General features: G+C 29.9%; 2 protein-coding genes across 2 annotated transcripts in view; one reads left to right on the top strand and one right to left on the bottom strand.

Moving 5' to 3' along the window:
* The window catches only part of LOC114131920 (rap guanine nucleotide exchange factor 4), a 208,322-nt gene extending 203,631 nt beyond the window's left edge, over positions 1-4,691 (top strand). Inside the window, exon 21 of the mRNA XM_050198449.1 lies at positions 4,673-4,691. The gene's annotated coding sequence lies outside the window, so the exon portion shown is untranslated. The remainder of the gene's footprint in view (positions 1-4,672) is intronic.
* A 5,348-nt stretch (positions 4,692-10,039) lies between these two features.
* LOC114132615 (polyhomeotic-proximal chromatin protein-like) overlaps positions 10,040-22,558 on the bottom strand; it is a 45,239-nt gene continuing 32,720 nt past the window's right edge. Inside the window, exon 4 of the mRNA XM_027998158.2 lies at positions 10,040-11,815. Within this exon, the coding sequence (XP_027853959.1) occupies positions 11,576-11,815 (240 nt within the window). The 3' untranslated portion in view covers positions 10,040-11,575. The remainder of the gene's footprint in view (positions 11,816-22,558) is intronic.

Here is a 22,558-nt window from a genome sequence, read left to right as displayed (position 1 = left end):
ATATAATAATAAGCGTAAAATATAGTGTGTACGTGTATACTTGAGATTATAATGTGACAGTGTGTTTATTTGTTTAGATTTATTTTGAGTGAAGGAGCTGGGTAGACATAATGAACAGCAATAATGATAATAATAATATGTCGGTCATAAATAATGATGTGTGGAATATTTTAATTCAGAATATATAATATTATAATGTATACCTATAATTTTAATTCGACGATTTCTTAAAAAAAAGAATATACGTGGTTGAGTTATATAATACAAACTCTATATTATTATAATTTATAATAATACGCCAAATGACATAATATCTGTTGCGTCCTCTTTAAAGGTGATTTTAAAATGGTCGTATATCCATAAGATGAACTTTCCGTATTTTTTTTTTTTTTTTAATTTAATAGCTACAGATATTTCAGTTGATACATTCTAACCTATTATGTAAATTTAACTTTGCATACAACGTTTTTATGGTAAACATTTTAATAATTTGAACATAGAGAACTTTTCTCGCAATTTATTCTTTTCTATACTACACTTGTCAGTTGTCTGACTACTTATCGAATCGTATAATTTATTATATGGTATTAAAAAAAAGACTATGATATCCAATAGTTGGTAGTTTAAAATTTAAATAAGTCGTTAAACTTAGGTTTACCGCATAGTAATAAATGTATGTATAATAATATACGCATATGAAATTAAATTAAAATTGTTTTTTTTATTTTTAATTGATATTTAATATATTTTAATGAGTTCGATATCGCTTGTATCAGACATATAATTATGCACGTGAAAACTTCGTGCTGTATATATATATGCTTAGGTTAAACACCAGTTAAAACCAGAGTGGAAAATTAATGTTCAAACACAAAACAACAACATATAGACATAAGGTGACTAAACATGTTGTAATGATATTATGGTATATATAAGCTAGGTAACACATATGTATCTATTATTACAATACTTAACGAATCCGATTTAAAACATAAAAGACTCTAAAGTCGACTACACCTATCCACAACAATAATTTTACACACGTCATATATATATTTATTATAATTTATAATTTATAGCATATTAATAATAATGATGACATGTTTTTAACCCGAACAGTTAATTATACGGCTGGGGAACAATATAAATACGCATTAAATTATTATGCGAACTGCAAAATATAATGAATGGTAGACTGGCTGCTCATTATTTATACACATGCATATAATGTTTTAATAAACGAATCGTCTTTAATTGTGGTTTGTATTTATAATAATTTAAATTATAAGTGAATGAAGGAGTATATTTGTGGTACCAGTGGTGTTAGTACGGGGGTGTCCATTGGTCATAGTTTCCCGCTCTCACAGTAATGAAGTGTATTATAATATTTTTTTATATATCATTTAAAATCGGTCAACTAAGTTTTTTATAAAATGTGTCGTATAATATTTTATCTTATGAAAATATGTGTCAAGTACGTTAGGGTAATTCATTAAGAAAGGTACTTGACTATTCTAAGAAATTAATTTTTTAAATATATTATCAATAAAATTAAAAAATATAAAAAACGAATTCTGCTAAGTTTACCCGGGAGAATCAAACAATAAAAAAAAATATTTTTCATTGTCATTTTATTTTAATATTAAGCCAAATAATCTATCGTTTATAAATGAAAATGGCGTATTGCACGGGAAAATGTACGCAAACATTATACACGATCATAAAGAATATATTGATCTGGTGGAGCTTTTTTTTTCTTTTTTTTTTTCAGAAACTATTAATGACAATCTTAATCAAAAGTCATTCATTCGTTAAGATGTTTTTCTTTTATTTATTATTTACAAATCAGTAAGTATTAATGTCGAAAAAATAAAAAACGCTTAAAACTCAAATGAATGGCATCCTCTTGATATTATATTTGCAATTAAATTTCTTCGTCAATTGTAATATAAAATAATATAGCAGAGTATAGCTAACAATGTAATAGACATCAAACAATAAAATATATTTGTTTTATTCTAAAAATTTAGTTTTTTAATAATTAATTAATATTTATATTTTAAATTTGATTTACGATTGTTCACTCATGTTTTTGGTTTATATCGTTCATACTAAAAACGAATTTACATTCCATATATTTTTACCAGAAAATGTTGATTACTAATATCATAATATATGATATAATATTATCGCATATTTATAAAAGTATATTGTTTGATCGTTTAATTCAAAAAACCGAAAAATACATACATGTGCACTTATTTTGGAAACCAATCGTATCTTGCAAAATTGACATCAATATGGATTTTTCTAATCTTCTTTTTTTTTCATTGGTCGTCCAATAATATATATTATAATACATATTTATCATTGAAAATATACATTTACGTTACGTCATGCGCGGGCGGTAATTTTTAAAGGAGAGCTGTGCGAGTTGAAAACCTTCTGTTGCAGAGAGTTATAATAATAACAATAATAATAATATATTATACTTACTCCTGTTACTGCTGCTAGCTGTTAACAAGACCACAGCGGCGGTCTTATCAATTCGGAAATCTCGTCACGAGACAATCAAAACGAAAATAACGGGAATTATAATAAGAAAACGTTATACATAATATAATATTCTTACGCATACATGAATGCATATATGTATACATTACCGTGCGCGTAGGTACACACAATATTGTTATTACTATCACTTGTACGTATTACACATAGTTCGGACAAATCCAATTATTTATATTTTATTAATTATATATTATATTATTATAATACCCTTTCTATATACGGTGCGCATACGTATCATATACGTACTACAGGTGTATTATATTATAATATAATATTATGTAGTATACCTATATCGCGGTATATGATGTAGTTTTATAGGCGGTATATATACCGCTGCAACACGCGGTTACAATTATATACATTGTTGTAATAGTATCTCGGCAGTCGGTTATTACACTTATAAATAATATACTCGTATAGTATTATACTTTTGCGTTTGGCGACACGTGATATTGATATTGCACGATCGCGGATATAACACAATTATTGTGTACTTACCTACATTTTGAATTTATATCACTCACAAAGGTAAATAAATTATTATTATATTATCGTTATCATTACGTGCGAACCGATTGACAAGTTCGTGAGTGATAATATTTTTTAATTTTTTTTCTTACAGTATTTTAATTTGTAACCTTATACGGCTTAAACTGCAGCGTATAACAATAATAATGTTTGAGAATCGCAGTCTAATTTTAGTCGTATTACTCGTATTCACGCGTGAACACCATTTAGGCGCCAAAGTGATCGTTTTATATATATAAAAAAAAAAGATAACTTCCGAATTGCACTGCTGCCCTGGTTATTTTTAATAAGAACAATTTTATTTTCGTAATGTCGACGTATCCAATTTCAACTGAAATACGATAGACTATTGAAAATTAGTGCTTTACGTGAATTATTTAGTTGAAATTTCCATGATAATATATCACTCCCTCTCCCCCCTCTCTCCTCCACAGCACTACCACAGAAAATAAAGCCCAAACAATTTCACTAAAAGTTCATCTATGTCACATATAATTAGTTAATCATCACAACAATACATTAATTATTGGTGTATTATAATTTGTAGATCACGATTCATTCGACGAAATAAACGAATTGTACGCATTTATATGTATTATGCACGGTTTAAAATCGATTTAGGGCACCGCTTCGACTAATTTCGTCCTTGAGAGGTGTTAGTAAAAATACACAATTACACAAATAATATTAGTGAAATACAAACAATACGATGACATATGTGAAAAACAGCGATATCATTTAAGACAATTAAATATATTAAATCGTTACCGTCGTTTTCGAGGGCGCTCCTTAACGTCTTTTTTTTAAACGATTAAATAATATATTAACTTCAATGTCACTAATGGTTTTGATTACTATTAATCAACCCTTTTCTTGTCTATACTTACTCTTAGTATATAAGCCTATTATATATTTGTTGTATAGATTATTTATTTTGAATTCATAACATTAATTATAATATAGATGTATTATTCTTATGTAACTATGTATAATTGCAATGTAATTTATACGAGTATATACGATAGTATAATAGGTATGATGATTTTGTGTAATACCATTTATACTATAACAAAAACCTTTAAATCCATATATTGTCGCTAAAATTATCATCTACTGTTTTTTTAACATATATATGATGATTTCGTCGATTGAAATGTTTAAAAAGACCTTAATTTTAAATTAATAATAAAAATTCAAATTGAAAATAATGACTATGCTTTTTTTATTTAAACCCTGTGATATATGACTAATTTACAATATTATTTTGATAAAATTATATACTCTACTAGTGTGTCTAACGTATCTGCTATATTTATCATCTTTGATGTTGATTATCAATGTTATTCTTATTTTATCATGTTTTCATCGACTTTTGAATTTTCTACGACATCGTCGACAACCTTATAAAGTATTATCATTGATTATAAATAGTTTTTATAATCAATGGTATTATGTATATGCGCATGTCACATAATATATATTATATAAATCAGATGGACTTAGCACGAGCATCTACATACGTTTTCGACCCGATTAGGTAAAAAAAAATAAGTATGATGATTTTACTCTGCAGATCCAAACTAACGTCGTGGTCGTTGTCGTTGTCGTCTCCACCGAACCGTGTAGGAAATCTGATAGTGGTATGCCAATATATCATCGGTCCGATTAATGACAAGGAGACAAACATATAAAAATTTTATAATCTACACGCAGATACACTTAAATGCAGTGCACAAGTACACAAATCTGGGTCAAGATTGCCACAGGCTTGCGGGGTGTGGACGTTCTGAATAAAGCTATCTTTTCAAAATCGATAATATGTATTATTAGTTAATACACCAAACCAGTTAGAAACATGGATTCTAATAGTTTTTTTATTCGTAAAAATATTTTTTATCAACAATTGTATAGCGATATTTATTATTTACTCAGTTATCCATTTAACTGAATACCCTAATTTTTCTAATCATTTTTTTTTTTTTTTTTGAACAAAATATTTTTACATAATTCGATAAGTTTGAAGTGGATTGTATATATATATATATACTAAGTTAAAAATATATCTAATTAAGTGTATTAAATGTAAATTTGTGAAGTAGTAAACCTATAGCTTTTGTAGTGTGCCTGCAGGTTACCTCATTCCGCTCGTCTAAATCATAAAAATGTAATATTCAAAAAATGCACATTATTATTTTTAAAAAAATGTACAGAACATTTGACCTAGATAATAAGGCCCATAGTTAAATGGATCATTCCGTACATCTAATGACCTCCATGTTTACTTACACTACAGTAAACTATTACAGATGTGGTGATGACATGCCTACTATATACGTATATTATAATATATACACAATAATATAATTTATTATATACGTGTTGTATTACCTAACACTGAAATCGCTTAAAATCATTGGAACCTAATGATTTTTACACAGCAATAAATATTTTACAATAACAGAGTTTATCACCAGTGCATGGTTGCACGCTCATACTATATATTGTACAAGAGCTGTAACTATTTATTTTATAGACAGTAAACTGTTTGAACCCCTATCGGTTTAAATATACTTCAAATAAAACCTATAAACTTCGACCACCGTAAATGTATAATGAATCATTCGATAAAGTACGTACATACGAATATATATAAATTACGTTAACGTGAATTTATTGAAACCGAATTGTTGGCTGGTATTTGTATAATGTGAAGTTTAAAAATTATACGAAAAAAACAATGAATATGGGAGGAGCTGTCCGATACGAATGATTGAATGATGTTTTGTATATGAGTATAATATATTATACATTCAACAAATTATTATTCTACATGATTGTTTTTTAGTTATTTATTTATTTTCTTCGACTATTTTAAGACTTATTAACTCTCTATGAAAATTGACATCGCAAACTTACTGACAAAAAAAAATATTTGTTCAACAATAAATAACGTGAAAACAAAAATCCTACGTACAGAATATTATATCAAATGTATCTTAGAGGGACGCCCAATAATGCTTTAACGATTACAAAACCAATCACGCGTTCTGACGGATCATGATTGAATTATCGTCATGTGACTTAAGTGTTTTGAAGTTAATGTTTTAAGGACTACACTAAAAAGCGAATATCGTGAGTAAAGTATTAATGATTACATCGCCCAAATTTTTTTTTGTACAAAATGTGTGGCATATTTAATGAAAACGATTATAGTAGTATTATATTTTGTTACACCTGTGTGATTATATTAAAACTGTCTGTTATTATAACATTTATACCTAACATTTTGAAAGAAATCCCTAACCTACAAAAACATTCTGTCAGTTTAAAAACTATCTAATCTTTGTAAACTAGTATGTATTAATTATTTTTTCATTCAAAATAAATATCATAAATATTATATTTTAAAAATATAGTCTCTATTAATATTTAAAATGAAAAATAAAAAGAATATAAATATGTGCAAACATACAATTATTACATTACATTATATTATATGTACCTACCTACTTATTGAACCTACTACATTGTATTGTGTATAATTCATGAGCTTGTACATAACTCATCGATATTGTTCACGTATTAGTGTATTTTAACATTATTATGTCGCTCAGAGTAATAGAAACGACGAGCGCAACTATGTACAACTTTTTTACTACTTATTTGTCGTACATGCAGTACATGCACATTCCACACATACATAAATATTTAATTTAAATACATTTTAAAAGAAGATTATTGTATTTAATGTATACACAATCCTTGAATTACGATCTATTCGAATATAATATTATACGCATGTTATCAGTGTCAATTAGTTTCGTAAGTAACGTAGCAATGGTAATTTAGTTAGTTATTACTATAATTAAATAACGTAATTTGTATTGAAATGACTTTTTAAAAGACATTTAAAATATTACATAAAACATAAATCATATTAGTTATTTTTAGTATTTTTTTAGCGACACTAGTACGATCCAGGTAGTAGCTCACACCTTTTTTGGAGTGATGCTATCGCGTCATGAACTCATTATTTTTCGTGTTTAGCAAGAGTGACACTACAATTTTCCATTATAAATAGAACAAGTTTTGCTACTTTGAATTCTACGTCTTACAAGTAGATATTAACTTTCTAACTCATAAGATATTTCTATTTTATCGTAAATTAAAATAAATGAGTTTTGTTCTACATTAAAAAAAAAAAAAAAAATACACATCCTAATAAATACTAAAATTGCATCACAACCATCATATTGCATTTATTGTATTCAAAAAATAAATTTAAATCGTTTTTTTTTTAGGGAATGGCAGATTGAAAATTTTACTTTAAGATTCACCTTTCTATCCAATATATATATTATAAACATTAATCATGAAATTAAAAAAATAGAATATTACGGCTTTCTATGAACCAATTTATTTAATTATGTTTTCATTGTGTATAGTTATAACTAACTATATATTAACTATAATTAAAAGTTTATATTGAATTTTCAAAACTATATTGATAGAATTTCATTTAAAAGTACTTAAAATTTATATACAATAATCAAAATAAAAAAGTTAAAAAATTTTTTATGTAACGAGACCTGTTTTTTCGTTATATTAATATACTTTACTAACTATCGTAACAACTGTATGTTATTCTTATTATACATCATAAAATTTGTTGTATGTTTAACTATTTTATTTAATGAAAATTCAAGACTTTAATATAACAAAAACTTGCAAAATTAGGTGCTATACCTATAGTTATATTAACATTAATAAGATATATGTACAGAAAAAAAAAATAAAAGATTTAACAATACCAAAGGAACAAAACTGGACAGACACACAATATGAAAGAATATATCGATACTCGATACGACAACAAAGTCTGTTTACTTAACCTGCAGTGCGGTGGTAAGCAGAATCATTCCAGCACGTACCTTATTGATTCAGGACAGGGGGTGTTGATTTTATTTGCTTCTGCTGCAGGAGCTAAAGAACAACATCCTACAGACCGTTCTGTAATATTATTTTCGAACAGTTGTCGGTCGAAAAGAAAGACCTACGGCTAGCACAAGTTGCACATAAGGATCCAATTTATCGATATCCCTTAATCCTTTCTCAACTTCCTGCTCGTTGACCACTCCATTACCGATGATCATAAACACGTCGACAAAATCCTCTGCGAATGTCGGAGTTTCTGACGGCAATGTCACGTTTGTACATCATACATGCAAATTTGACCATTTACTATACAATTTGTAATATTTCTCTGACCACATTATGCCATGTTTGCTGCTTCCTTTTTAATTTCGGTGTTGATGATTGTACCTAATTTTTAGCTGCATAAAGGATGTTAACTTGTCATTAACTCCACTTCTGGAAAATTCAGTTGCATCCTTTAAAAGAGGTATATATACATGAATTATATTCCACTAAGTATAAGTTGAAGAAGAAATTATTTTTTTCGTTTTAAGGAGTTTTCCCTTCACTGAGATTTAATTATAAAGGATCCTGGCATCGAAAGTTTCTATACTGGTTCTGTACTTACATACGTTATAAGAATAATAAAATTATAATCATTAATCAGGTATATCCAAACTATTATTAATTACGGAAATCAAATTTAATACACAGTAACAGCTGTGATCAAAAGCCTATGCCTCTATAAGGTCAAAGATAAATAATAATGAAACGCAGTATGACTAATATATAGATAGGTATAATCAATATCGGATATAGCAGGGTGCATCGGGGCCTCAAGGTAAAAGTTGTTTTATAGGTCTCGAGCTCATATCCTAGATTTTTGATAACTTAGTAATTAAAAAAAAATAAATTATTAAAAATATTGAATAATGATCAAGAAGTAAATAATTTTAAGAAATTATCGGCACCCGTTTATTCATTATATCTTTGTTCATATTTTTTTTTATCTAGAATAGGTCTTCAATTTAAATAGTTGCATCCTAGCTATTTTAGACTTAGATCTAACACTAGATCTTATCTGATAGTAACATCTTGGTAATTGACAATTTGTACCTACTATTCTCGGAACTGTAGGAACACAATGCTTTTTAAGTGCATTTTAACTTATAAGTAAATAGCGACATACCTATAGTAAAAAGAGATATATATTATATACCTATGTCCAATATACGTACCAGTCACCAGTAATTTTTAATATTTTTTCCATAGAGATAACAAATTAAAGCCAAAATTAAGCCATCACATTCCAATACAATTTCATTAATAATATTGTATTATTAACCAGAATACATCGAAAGCTGTATTTTATAATTTGTAAATTTATTTATGATAGGTATCATTAATTATATTTATACACTTTTATTGACTGTACAAATTACTTTATTTTTATTAATCTTATAATGCTTTCGCCTTGCTCCGGTAAAGTACTAAATACAAATCACAGACTGTATGGTTGTATGAACTTCTATAATATTATTACCTACCTATTATTATTTATTACCTATTTCCATATAGATAGCTTCCAATCAGTTAATTAAGTTACTTATAATAATTTACTCAGGCTTGGCATCCATTCCCTACAAAAGCTTTTAAGATATAGCGTTCGCTACACATATATAACCTACGAGCTGGGCGATACTGATACCTAACAATATATTATACGTGATTTTTTTTTAAAAATATTATTATTTTAATTTTTAACGCCTTTTCATAAATGTATTCCAGCTTGTAAACTGTTTACTATGACGTGTTTAGGTGTATTCATATGTTTTTTCTCTTCGATCTTTATACTTGCAGTCGTCTGTTGGACCATCATATAAGAATCAAAACTATTTGGCATACCACGTCAAAATAATGAATATAAACCATTTTAAATATAACACATCTGCGTTCGGGTCGTTCGGAAGATTAAATGCGAACATTTGCGTGAAAGTTTTCACGATAAAAAAGAACACATCAAACATATATTATATTATAGCTTTATAACAGCTTATATTTTTTTTGTTTTATTTTTTTACATAATCGAACAAAAAAAATCAAACAAAAAAATGCCGTACACGTATGCAATTACTACCTATTTATGATTACATTGTATTGAAATCATCGTAATAATTTACATATGAAAATTGCACTAGATCAGCCCTGATAATCCGAGAAAATTTTGTTTTTCTCAATTACAATGTTTTAATTAATAATATATATATATATATATAAAAAAAAAATAACTAAACAAATTTCAACAGTCCACAAATATTAATTGTATCAAAAAATATTTATACACTATATTAATTTTTTTTCTGTATAATTCATTAGTCACAAAATAAATTTAAATTGGTAAAAAATATTTAATACGATTTATAATTTTCAAAATAAAAACATAAACCAATTTATATTGAATTGGAATTATATAATTCAACTGTTGTACATAAAAAAAATATACATATATAGGTATAAATATAATACAAAACAAATAGGCACTAAGGCACTGTGTAAACTGTACATTGTGTAAACGATTTGAATATTTTTAGAGAACACATTATATTATTATATACTCGGGTATAATCGGATAATATTGAGCATTAAAGTAGAACAATTTATGTAAGGTATTTATTTTAAAACTCAATACTGATTTTCACAACGGTTAACAAAAGTTAATGTTAATTAGCAAGTTCTTAAATTGTTTTAAATTTTTCAAGATATCACCTGAGAAAAACGCTCTATATATTGTGTTCACTTGTTAATCAATATTACCTACTTACGTTATAACTTTAAACCAAATACGACCAATCCGCACTATAATATTAATTTCAAGAAACTTAAAAAGAAAATAATAATAATCAACAGAGAACTATGTAATATTTCATAAAATATACAATATCAATTTTAAACTAAACTAACTACGTACAAATAATATTATAATAAAGACATTAGACGCGTAATAGAATATTTAAGTAAAACAATAGTAAAAATTTTAACAAAAGCTAAAAAAAAAATAGTAATAGTAATAATAATAAAAATTACCATCAGCTGTCAAATCGTATGCGATAAATTATTAAATGTATTAAATTAGTACATACTACCTACGCGTAAAAATACTGATAAATCCAATGCGAGAAAAACAAGTCAGAAAAACGGCTAAATCAATGACTTTTGGAATTTACCATGATTTTAATAATGCATTTTTTGTTTCAACTCGACAGACATGAACACGATTTTTTCCTAAACACATCGTCTTATATTATAAGTTATAACACATAATAATATTATGATTTAATGGACAATATGATAATATTTGTTTTGAAAAGCGAACGTCGAATCGCAGGGACACTGTAGGCGAATGTATATATTATATAATTTAAACGCTTGACGGTAATACTACCGCTCACGCAGGGCTTCAATATATTATATAGTATCCATTTTCAAACATTTTGAACACCCTGTGCGTGTAAAGTGGACGGACTTGGCCACGCCGTCGACACGAACGGTGTTGCTCATCTGTTCAACACTGAGCGGACGACGAACTATTGTTGCCGGGGACGGGGCTGTGCCGCCCAGCACCGTGTGTTTGGGCCCCGTGACAGTGGGCGCAGTGCATGCACACCGCGCAGTTTCCCAATTTCTGAGCGAGCACGGCCCGGAACTTGAGCGCCGGTCCCAGTTTCATGTTCATGGTTCCGGTCAGGTGGTCCTCGCTAAGCAGTGGCAACGCTGTCCCGTCGATCGACTGCTCCCGGAAACACTGGAAAACACAAGCAAAATATACGTAAGTCAAATATACAACGATACCGGTAGGTGGTTTTTATGATTATTGTATTTCTATACTTATATTATAATCGTAAATGATTATAAGATTGCAGTTATTAGAATTCGATATCGACATTTGTTTTATATGAACAACTACTTGTTTAACATCAAATAGGTTTGACATTTCATTAATAAGTTTTTTTTTTTTGATTTTTATTACAGCCTACAGGAGAGTACACTCGAAAATATTTATATTTGATTCCGACGACCTAGATTCGACTAATTACATAGGTACTTCCAATCAAAAAAAAAAAAAAAGATAAAATTCAACACCTTTGTAAGTACTTATAAGAATTGTCAGTGAAACTTGTAAGATTTGGGTATGATGTAATAGTGATATAAATTTTTTACGTCATCGATCTTAAAATCAAGTTTTACAATAATTACAATTATAGCTTTCACCATTCGACCGTTTGTGCATTGAAATACTTCAAAACAAGTTAATGTCGTATGTTACATTATAGAACAAATAAAGATGACCCATACATAATTATACATAAATACAAGTTATGTTATAACAAGTATGCCTTCTCTCGTCGAAATGGATGCCGATTCTTGATATCTCAACGCCTCCAAGTGTTGGTATACGTATATTGTATATATCTATGTACAAATATAATATATAATATTTCTATATACTATGTACGACCTAACGCCTCCGATCATTGGCACATCGTCTGCCACCACTGGTCTTTTACACCCAGTGCAAGGACGAAGTGACGCTAAGACGCGATATTAATAAAATATATTTTATTATTATTATTATTACGCAGAGCACGATCTCATTGAAACGATCAGATTTTTATCAACGGTGTACTTATGTATACGTATATAGACACAAGCGCAGCATTGTATAATATGATAATTTTATACTTCAATTGGAATTACAATATGTATTTAGACTTAAGAGCGGTATACTGAATGCCGCCCCGAACATTTTGTTCATTTTAAACGCACGATAGCTGTATATTCCATATAAGTAGCTGCATCCGAATTCCGTCATGGTATACCTTTATAAATACCAATTCTGTCCCAGAATAATAATAAGTATATTATAATAATAAAACATATACCTATACAAGTATCGATCATATAATTTAAAATCTTTCACATCCGAAATTTTTCTTTTGTACATTTTTTTTTTTTTTTTTTTTTTTTTAATGGCACTATGTATATCTTCAATTTTATAAAGATTTAGGGTAGCATAATAAAATATTGCATTTAATTTTGAATACAATTGTACAATTATTATTGTTTGAGGTACTGAAATAGTACTGTGCACTGTGCAGTGAAAAATTAGCTGACACAATATAAGGTACGTTCAATGTTCATAGGTAAAATACGTAATTAGTAATTCTTCCATTTTATAATACCTTTACGATTTGCAATCAAGAATAATTTTTTATATTTCTTGTATTCGACGATCGTTTTTTTTACGTATTTGTAACTTTCGACAGTTAACAGGAAACGGGTCATACGACTGGTGACATGCTTCTACATATTATTATTATATCATGGTACAAATAACGTGTAAATATTTCACGTAACGATATAATGGCATGTTACATAATACCGAGACTAGTGTGACACTGATGTCCGCCGAATCAAAAAAAGCAAATACTAAAATGAACTTTAACCGCAGTCAATTGCAATTCGATAGACGTATATGCGCATTGTACACGTATAAAAAATTAACCATGATTTGCACACAATACGATTTTTGTTATGTAGCATTTACCATCGATATACAGTCGTCAATGGACCGAAAAAGCTTTTTTTTCATTTTGTTACAATTAAACGTGCTCCGCATAAAATGAGAAAACAATATTTCATTGAAAAACGAGAAAAAAACGAATCATACGCACAGTACCTCTGAACGTAACTCACATCATGTTTACAGAGTGATTCGCCGAGCATGGTCATTTTATTTTTTCATTTCGATAATGTAGTAATTCTAAATCTGATTTTTGGAAGTTTCAAGTATATTAATATATTTAAAAACAACGTTTTCAAATTCTAAAGATTTTAATTTTTAAGTATAAATCTCATCAAGAGGAATAAGATTATTTTGTTTAAAACAATTGTACCAAGTAAAACCCTATTATCACTCATACTAGTGGCGTATTTACGATAGTGTGTTTAATTTATCAACCCGGCCTTATGTGCGGTTAGCACATATAATTCGCATTTTTGATGAACCTACCAAAGTGCATAAAAGTCAGATTTGACGATTTCGATATCAATAAGAACGACAATTTCATGTTTTGTTTTTTTTTTTTGGACTTAACTTTGGATGATTTGTTTAAAATAATGGTCCTGCAGCGTGGTAAACCGAGTAAAAGCGTGGCTTAAATCTACATACGAATTGTGAGTTCTCCGTAACAATGGCATATTTTACTCCCATCACAATGCAAGAACAATTTCAAAAAACGTGGTTTATTTACGAAAACAGAAAATAGGCATATTTAATAATTATATAGGTAGCTTGTATACGGATTTGTCGTCGTATACCTATAAATGAGTTGTAATCATAAATAAACGAAAAAATTTAAATTCGTAGCCACTGACGACGACGTGAGCCGTACGACGATAATATTTTTACTATATTAAAAAATACTATTATGGTATTATTTATGTTCTGCTCGTTTCGTATATACTACCTATGTAATATACGCAACATAATACGAGCGGACAACAATATTATAAGATTATAATACACAACTCTTTACTGACTACATATTAGTATGCCAGTGCACACACACACAAGTCACAACTATATGTCTATATACTACCACTACCATAGTTCTACTACACTACTGTTGTACCGAACGCGGCTTCCTCGTTGGTTATAATACGTACGTGCGACGGCCACACGTCTCTCACGGTGAAACCATCACGTCTGACCTTTAACACTGACCTCACGAGATCAAGGACTGCCGTGGCCGGACGGGTGTGCGTTATACATATCGTGTGTGCGTGCGCATGTATGTGTGAGTGCGTGTATTCTCTCCTCAAAAGTTCGACGTGCAGCGGCGGCGGAGGCAAAAGGTAGAGGTCACATTCTTCGTTCCGCTCGCGGGGCCCCGAGCTACGGTCGATCGTCGTCGTCGTAGTCGTCGCCGTTGTCGTCTCTGCCGCCGCCTTTAAGACCGATCAAAACCAGATCGGATCAACCGGTTCGTAAATGTAGTGTGTGTGAATATATATTATATATATATATATATATATTATACTGACGAAACTCAAAACTAGTCTATACCATATATACCTATTAAGCGCGTATTAAATATATTATATAGCAGCGGCGGCGATTAGATCCACAGCCGTCAGCTGGTTCCTACCGTTGTCCGATCACTTCTTTTTTTTTTTTTTTTTACAACGTTTTTTTACCGTCAAAATCCGTATTCGACCACATGAAACGAAAAATAAACCATCTCTGAGAAAAAACTGGTCCGGTCGCCTTTTAGATATTTTACGTAGCATATACGTACCTACATGTTTTTCTCACATTGTTGTGTAGGCATATATAGTTTGAAAGCAAACTATTTTTTACATTTTCTATTCTTTTTATTTCTTATATTCTTTCTTTTAGTATATTGTCACGTTTTGTCGTAAACATCGTTGTCAATATTGTGATTATTTATTTAGAAAGATAAAAACGATTTCGATTTGGGTCGGTTAACACGTTGAAAATAATATGACTAATGAGTAATGACTATACGCGTATTTGCATTAAAAGATATACTTACATAGTATAACATAATATACCTATAGTTACGTATAGATGATAATTACAATTCTATTACTGGGTGCTTATTTTACCATTAAGCATTCGATATCCTTATTATTCCAAAAATCATCAACGGTTTCGGAAATATAATTATTTCATAATTTTAAGTCATTAACAAACAACATTTCTTTTTATAGAGAGAGAGAAAGACAGAGAGAGGGGGAAAAAAGAATATTGATAGGTATATAAAATCATATTTTGAATAAGTAGTTAATTAGTTTTAACTTTAAGTAGCTAATATGCAATAATGTAACACAGCAGAGGTACTGATAGCCCTGATAATTTTATATAATTCCACCATTTTAGTTTTAAGTATGTATACTTACATGATTAATTATAGTTACTTGTTCAAAATTAAATGCATCATATATGCATACAAATTATCAGAAAAATATTTTCATTCGAAATATATAATAGAAGATGCATTTTTTTTTTTAATTATGCCTATAAAAATGAGAATACTTTTGAGATAATTTTTTAACAGTTTTAGTGTTAACTTTTAAAAAATATCACATTATATAATTACGTGCTAAAATACATACAAAATGTACTTTTCAAATTCACTTCGATTTATAACCATGTCAATTATTGTTTTACAATTTTTAACTATCTACTTGAGTATAATATTCATAATACAAAGTTCAGTTAATATAGGCAATATATTAAGACACTAAGTACGATATCATGATTTGTATGTAATTGATATTTTTCATGAATTCAAAAGATGCTTTATTTTCTTAGCAGGATCTTCCGGGTTAAGTGTTCGTAAAAAAATATATATAATATATATAAATTATAATATGTAATAACTAATAATATCAAACTCGATTATAATTCAAGATTTAAAGCTCATAACTTGAATATTTGATAGAAGGATAATAATAAGACTACGTAATTTTTCAGGGAAAGTATATAAAAAATATACTTACCACAACAATGGTGATAATAATAATAATATAATAACGTGGGTTAGTCACTTCTGTGAAACAGTGGCGGTGAATGTTTTAATGACGACGATATTACGGTATATTAGAGGAGGAGTTCGTTAGCAGCAAAAAATAAAAATGAAACAATAGGACTGTAAATTATTGTCACTGATTCGGAGGAAGCATCAGCAATAAAATGCACTCGGGTTGATTGTGATTTTTTTTTTCCAAATACGATTTCTGTCTGATAGAATAATATTATACTAACGACGACAGTAAAACCTATAACGGCTGGCCACTGTGCTAATGATGTTCAATGGGTACATATATAATATATATAAACGCAGTGGCCACAAATTGTCAAGTCGGAAACGGTAAACCCGAAAAAAACGTAGGTCGGTAAACGGTTTTAATTGTGCATAATATTTTCTTTTAATAATAAAGAGTATAAGTGTAAATTGTTTCCGAATAAAACCATTGTATTATAATATATAGACGCGTCATGGTGCTTAAAATGAAAATAAAGCTATAAAAAAAAAATTCAACTTTACTGTTGTAAATATATTTTCAGTTTTTATATCATTGAGACATCAACAAATTATAATATTACTTGTTGGAAAAACAAAAATCTTAAACATAATCTATTTTGCATTTTTAAGTTAAAAAAAAAAATAAAATTATAGTTTAACTATTTGTATATACAATGTAGATAGTCATTTGTATAGGATGAGTTTTTGTTTAAATTGTTATCGAAAATCGTCCTATCAATATATTATTATATAGATATATTGCTATATATGTTTGCGGGAGTCCATTTATCGTTTGTACTCCTATTTTTTAAAAAACATTTAAATCAAAAACAGATTTTTTGAATTCAAGTTGGTCTACACCCTTTCAACTAAACATCCTCGATATAGAGTTCAACTCTGCGGCGGCGGAGTTCAAAAGCCACGCTCGATTGCCTTGTTCGACCATTCCCTCGACTACTGTTTTTTTTTTTTTTATCATTCAGTGCAGTGGTTGTCGGTTCAATTGTATTGTGCGCGAAATGTAAAAAAGAAAAAAACGAAACAATCTAAATGGATATAAAAAATTAACGTTTTTCACGGTCCGGCGTGTATTATTATTAGTGTACGCACGACCGCCTGTCGCCGTCGTCGTCGGTCGTGGTCACTGGTCAGCGGGCTGAATTTTTTTTAACGATTGTAACTTTGTAGGTATTTGCCCCATCCCTCTCCATAACTTCTAAAAACTGATTTATTTCTGCTCTCATTTCATCGTAGCATAATTAAATATCATACATTATATATTATAAGTTGCAGGAAATGCATTGTGTAAATGTTACGCATAACATTAGTAGTTTTTATTTTATAATAACGATAGAAAAATTAACTTGATTTTCGTTTAAAACAAAAAATCGTTTATCTCGGTTCGAATGTCCTGTCACTGATCTTCTTACAACAGTACGGTATAAACAAAAGAACGCCTAATATGAGTGTTTTAAAATTGGACTCGACGACTGAGAATCATATACCAAAATAATGTATAGTCGTATACATATATGAGTATTTAAATATACGTATAAACGAATGCAGCAGTATATACCTGTTCTATACCTAGGTATCGGTATAACGCTAGTGTATAATATATTATAATATTAGATACCTGCTGGCTACTTGGCGATGTGTGTGTGTGTGTGTATACCGCATGTATAACGTACACCGTGACCCCTGAACGACCCGGTGCATATCTGTCTGAAATAAAAAATAAACCTCCTCCGGACCGGCGTAATAATAATTATCGCCGACTCCCAGCACCACATCGAGACGGGACCGCACCTATACTGAGCGAGCGTTTCAGAGTGTGTGTGAGTGAGAAAGATACAGAGAGAGAGATAGACCTACACTGCATTGCAGCAGCAGCAACAGCAGCAACAACAACGTATATAGTGATAGGCCACAACGATATTAAAATATTATTATTATCATATACGCATCGGCGGTGGAGGAGATCGCGTGGCTGCCTCCGGGGGTCGTCGGGCACGCGCGGACCGTGTAATTTTCGGTGCAGCGATCACGGGGCGCCGCCACCTCCCCCTCAGCTGTGTAAGGTGGAGTAGCGTGTGCGGGAAACACGCGGAGTAGAACGCGATACGCGGCGCTGCTCGCATTGTCTTTCGGGAAACGCGCCCCGGGCAGCCGCGATGTATATATTATTATTACCGTAAATACGCGTCGTATTGTTCTCGTATGTGCGTGAGTTTTGCGGTAAAAAAAAGTAAACTTATTATAATAATTATTATTATCGTACGGCGTGGTCATCGGTTTTCGGCGCCCCCGGCGAAGTATTTTAAACGGCGAAAAATCGGACAAATCGCCCGATATTTTCACCGCGGCCGGTAAAGAATAGGTATTTTAGGTGCACTTTATGCACTTTGTATAATAATGCGTCTGACCGGTTTCGGATAACCCGATAAATACGTACGAAATGAATAAATATAAAGACCGTGATGGTATTTTCCAAGACATCCGTGTGCCAAATTACGCATACTTTTACGAGTATAACTGTCGTAAATTTATTCGAATATGCCATCTGGTTTTTAAGTCATCGGCGGCCGCAGTGGCAATAGGTCGGCTACGCCGGAATTTTCTATAGTAATAAATCTTTATGGAATAATAATAATTGGTAGTTTACGCGCCGCTGAGTTAAGCCCACCCGTCATGATTTACAAAGTTTTATCGAAAAAATTCTCGATTTATTATTATATTAATAACCTATGAAAAAGTATAATCGTCACTAGTTAAAATATTCGATTAGACTTGCATCCCAAATGAAGAAGTATCAAAAAATGAGAATAAATAAATTAAATAAGTTTCAGAAATTAATTTTATCATGCGTAATATTTCTAGTCGTTAAAAATATAATGTGATAATGTAAGGTCATCAGTTAGATTTCATTCTATGTGATATTCTCTTATATATAATCATATTGTGATTATTATTATTATGATCAGGCTAGAATGATTGCAGCAAAATATTTAACAGAAAATTATAATCTCTAGTGTTACTATACATTCTCGAAGTTTACAAAGGAGGATCAATTATGAACAATTATCCAGTTAGTTTGTTTAAAAGACATACATCACTTCGATCGATCACGCCCATTTGTTTTTTAACTAATATTTTTTTAAGCATGCAATTTGTACGATTTCATAAGACCATTTATGAATTATGTACTTAATTATGAGGCTCAGTCAAAATTATAAAAACATTACTCGCACCTATATGGGCGGTACTGCAAGCTGGTAATATCACTCCCGAGTTGAATCTTGAGCTCCGAATTATGATTTTTGAGAATATTGAAATAAAAGTGCATAGTCGTTTATTGGTCGTAAATGTATAAATAATCGTATGAAAACATATATAATTATATGTTTAAACATTGAATGTCAGTTTAACAATTTTCAAAAATGTGTGACGTACCCGGTCTTGTTAAAAAGTTAATTTCATCTTCGATTTATTGAAACCCTTAATGCGTATAATCTGTCGATTATATAATATAAGATCAATCAGGTGTAAAGTTCGCGTCAGTGATGGTATATGACAGTGAGGGTGAAATACCATTATTGCGATCGCGTTAGGGTGGATAAATTAGATAAAGTTCGGAGGCTGTTATTTCAAGTACCTACAACAGTTGCACTAAGTATAAAGATGGCCGCTGACGGTTAACTAAGGAGAGGTGAACGGTTCACAAAATTGTAACCAGAACCCTTAGCTTTGGATCATTTGTACAATAACTTATATTTCTATACGAAATGCGTAGGTATATCTATATTTAATTCGTGTACTATATATATATCACAAGTTGATTGACAATAATAAGTTTTATTTCATGTCTACGGAACTTTTGGTCATGGATTGATTTCATGTTCTTATGTCATTTACTAAAAGGAAAGTCGACCCTTTTTATTTTAACCCACGCTGAAGTGTTATTCGACTTTGTGTAGTAAAGGGATCCACAATCATAATAAATTAAAATCACGAAATAATAATTTTTGATTTTGATTTTCTACGTATAAATTAAAGCTATAATTATTTAAATATGAGGAATGCAACTGTAGCAAATATTGATAAATATTATATTGTGTTATAGATTTAAAATATCTACATTATATAATGTATCATTAAAATATCGGCAGCCATTCATTTGAATTACATTTTGAAAAAGAAAAAATTTCTTTACTGAAATTAGACACTATTCTATATTTTTGTATATAAGACAAGCTCGAGGGTGGTAAAACGATAAATGCTTTAGTATATTATGAGCTTAATATATAATTAAGTTGTACTTTAATTTGATTATATTATGATATTTAAGTGTAGTCAATAGAATATATTAATCGCAAGTTACATAACTCACGAGTATCACTATGAGTCGGTATTAAATACTTTATACCAGATCGAAACGTATTGGACATTCAAGTCGTATAAATGTTTTATAGAATCGCTTATTTTTATAATCTAAACATTTTTTTCTCATAATTTCATTCTTTTCTAATCGTCATTTAATTACGCACATGTTTACTATTATTAACTTATATAGTCACACTAAGGTGTACTACGTATTTGATAAAATTTATTGCATCAACAATAACTGATAATCATAATAATAATGTAACTACTATAAAATAAACATTTTAATAATTCAAAACTAAAATTTAAATCACATAAAGTATACAGAGTATATTATGTAACAATATAAATTAAGTGTTCCATTTTTTGTACTTTATTTCCTATATTCATTGGGTATTTTGTCATTTGATTTTTTTGTAAGCAAGGGTTATTATACTATGCATAAGTCTGTGAGTTGCTACAGGCGTAATTTTGAACTCATCTCGGCTTCGGAAGAAAATGATTTTGTAAGACCGAATTTCAAAACGTGTATATTCTGCCGTTAACAAACTGTTAGTTGCGTTAAAATGGACAACTTTTACATGCTTAATGACAAAAATATATCCAAGATAAACATTTTACACCGCCGGTCGATCGTTTCCCCAGAGAAATAGACAAGCCGACCGACAAGCTCCTATATACATTTTATTGTATAAATAATATTGTATAAAAAACAGTGAACGGATTACAACGGGGTGGAGAGTTCAAGGTTTTCGTATGCACAGTTTTTCACGGTAGGCAACCTTCACGCGAATAGTATAATATTGTTTGTATCTCTTTGTGTGTCAGTCATCTGCTGGACACTCATTGTTCGTCCGCGTTTCCGAAGACGATAGTTTTTTTCACATGTTTTATTTTTTTTTTCAAAACCGCAGCGAACCATGACGAATTCCCATTGGGTTTTGTTCTGCATTTGGTCAGACGTTAAGTTGGTTTCGGTTACATTCACATACTCACACATACACACATAGTACGCCAGTGCGGGTGCGCACACACGTGTATTAAATATTATAATATGTCGATTGAATATTATTATTCGTTATTCGCACAATAATTATATTATGTAGCCCGTATCGGAATTTCATTGCATATAGTCTATAACATCTCAAATTCCACATAAAAAAAAATAAATAAATAAATAACAAAACAAAGTACGTATACGATATAAAAACCTACATCCTTGTCCCGCGGGGGTTACGATTAAATGCGCCGAGGTCAAATCCGAAAACGAAAAAAATAATGTAAAGGCGTGGGCATCATCCCGGTGGGCGTCCGATATACATATTATATTATCTTTACGGTTGTTTTTTTTTTCTTCTGATGACCCGGCTGACCCGAGATCTGGTTCTGCCGACCTCCGGGCACCCATTCCGAACTGCCGCGCCGTCGTCGGCCGGCCCACGGTGTTGTTGCGGTACACTTATCCTCCTCTTAACCAGCTCGTAATCATATACATATATCGTAGTTGTACAATAATATTATGTACACGCGATCGTGTACAAGTACCGCGT

The sequence above is a fragment of the Aphis gossypii genome, chromosome 1 (genome assembly GCF_020184175.1).
Source record: "Aphis gossypii isolate Hap1 chromosome 1, ASM2018417v2, whole genome shotgun sequence".
NCBI classification, from domain to species: Eukaryota; Metazoa; Arthropoda; class Insecta; order Hemiptera; family Aphididae; genus Aphis; species Aphis gossypii.
Note: the sequence above shows the minus strand (reverse complement) of the source record. Positions and strands in the feature narration are given on the sequence as shown.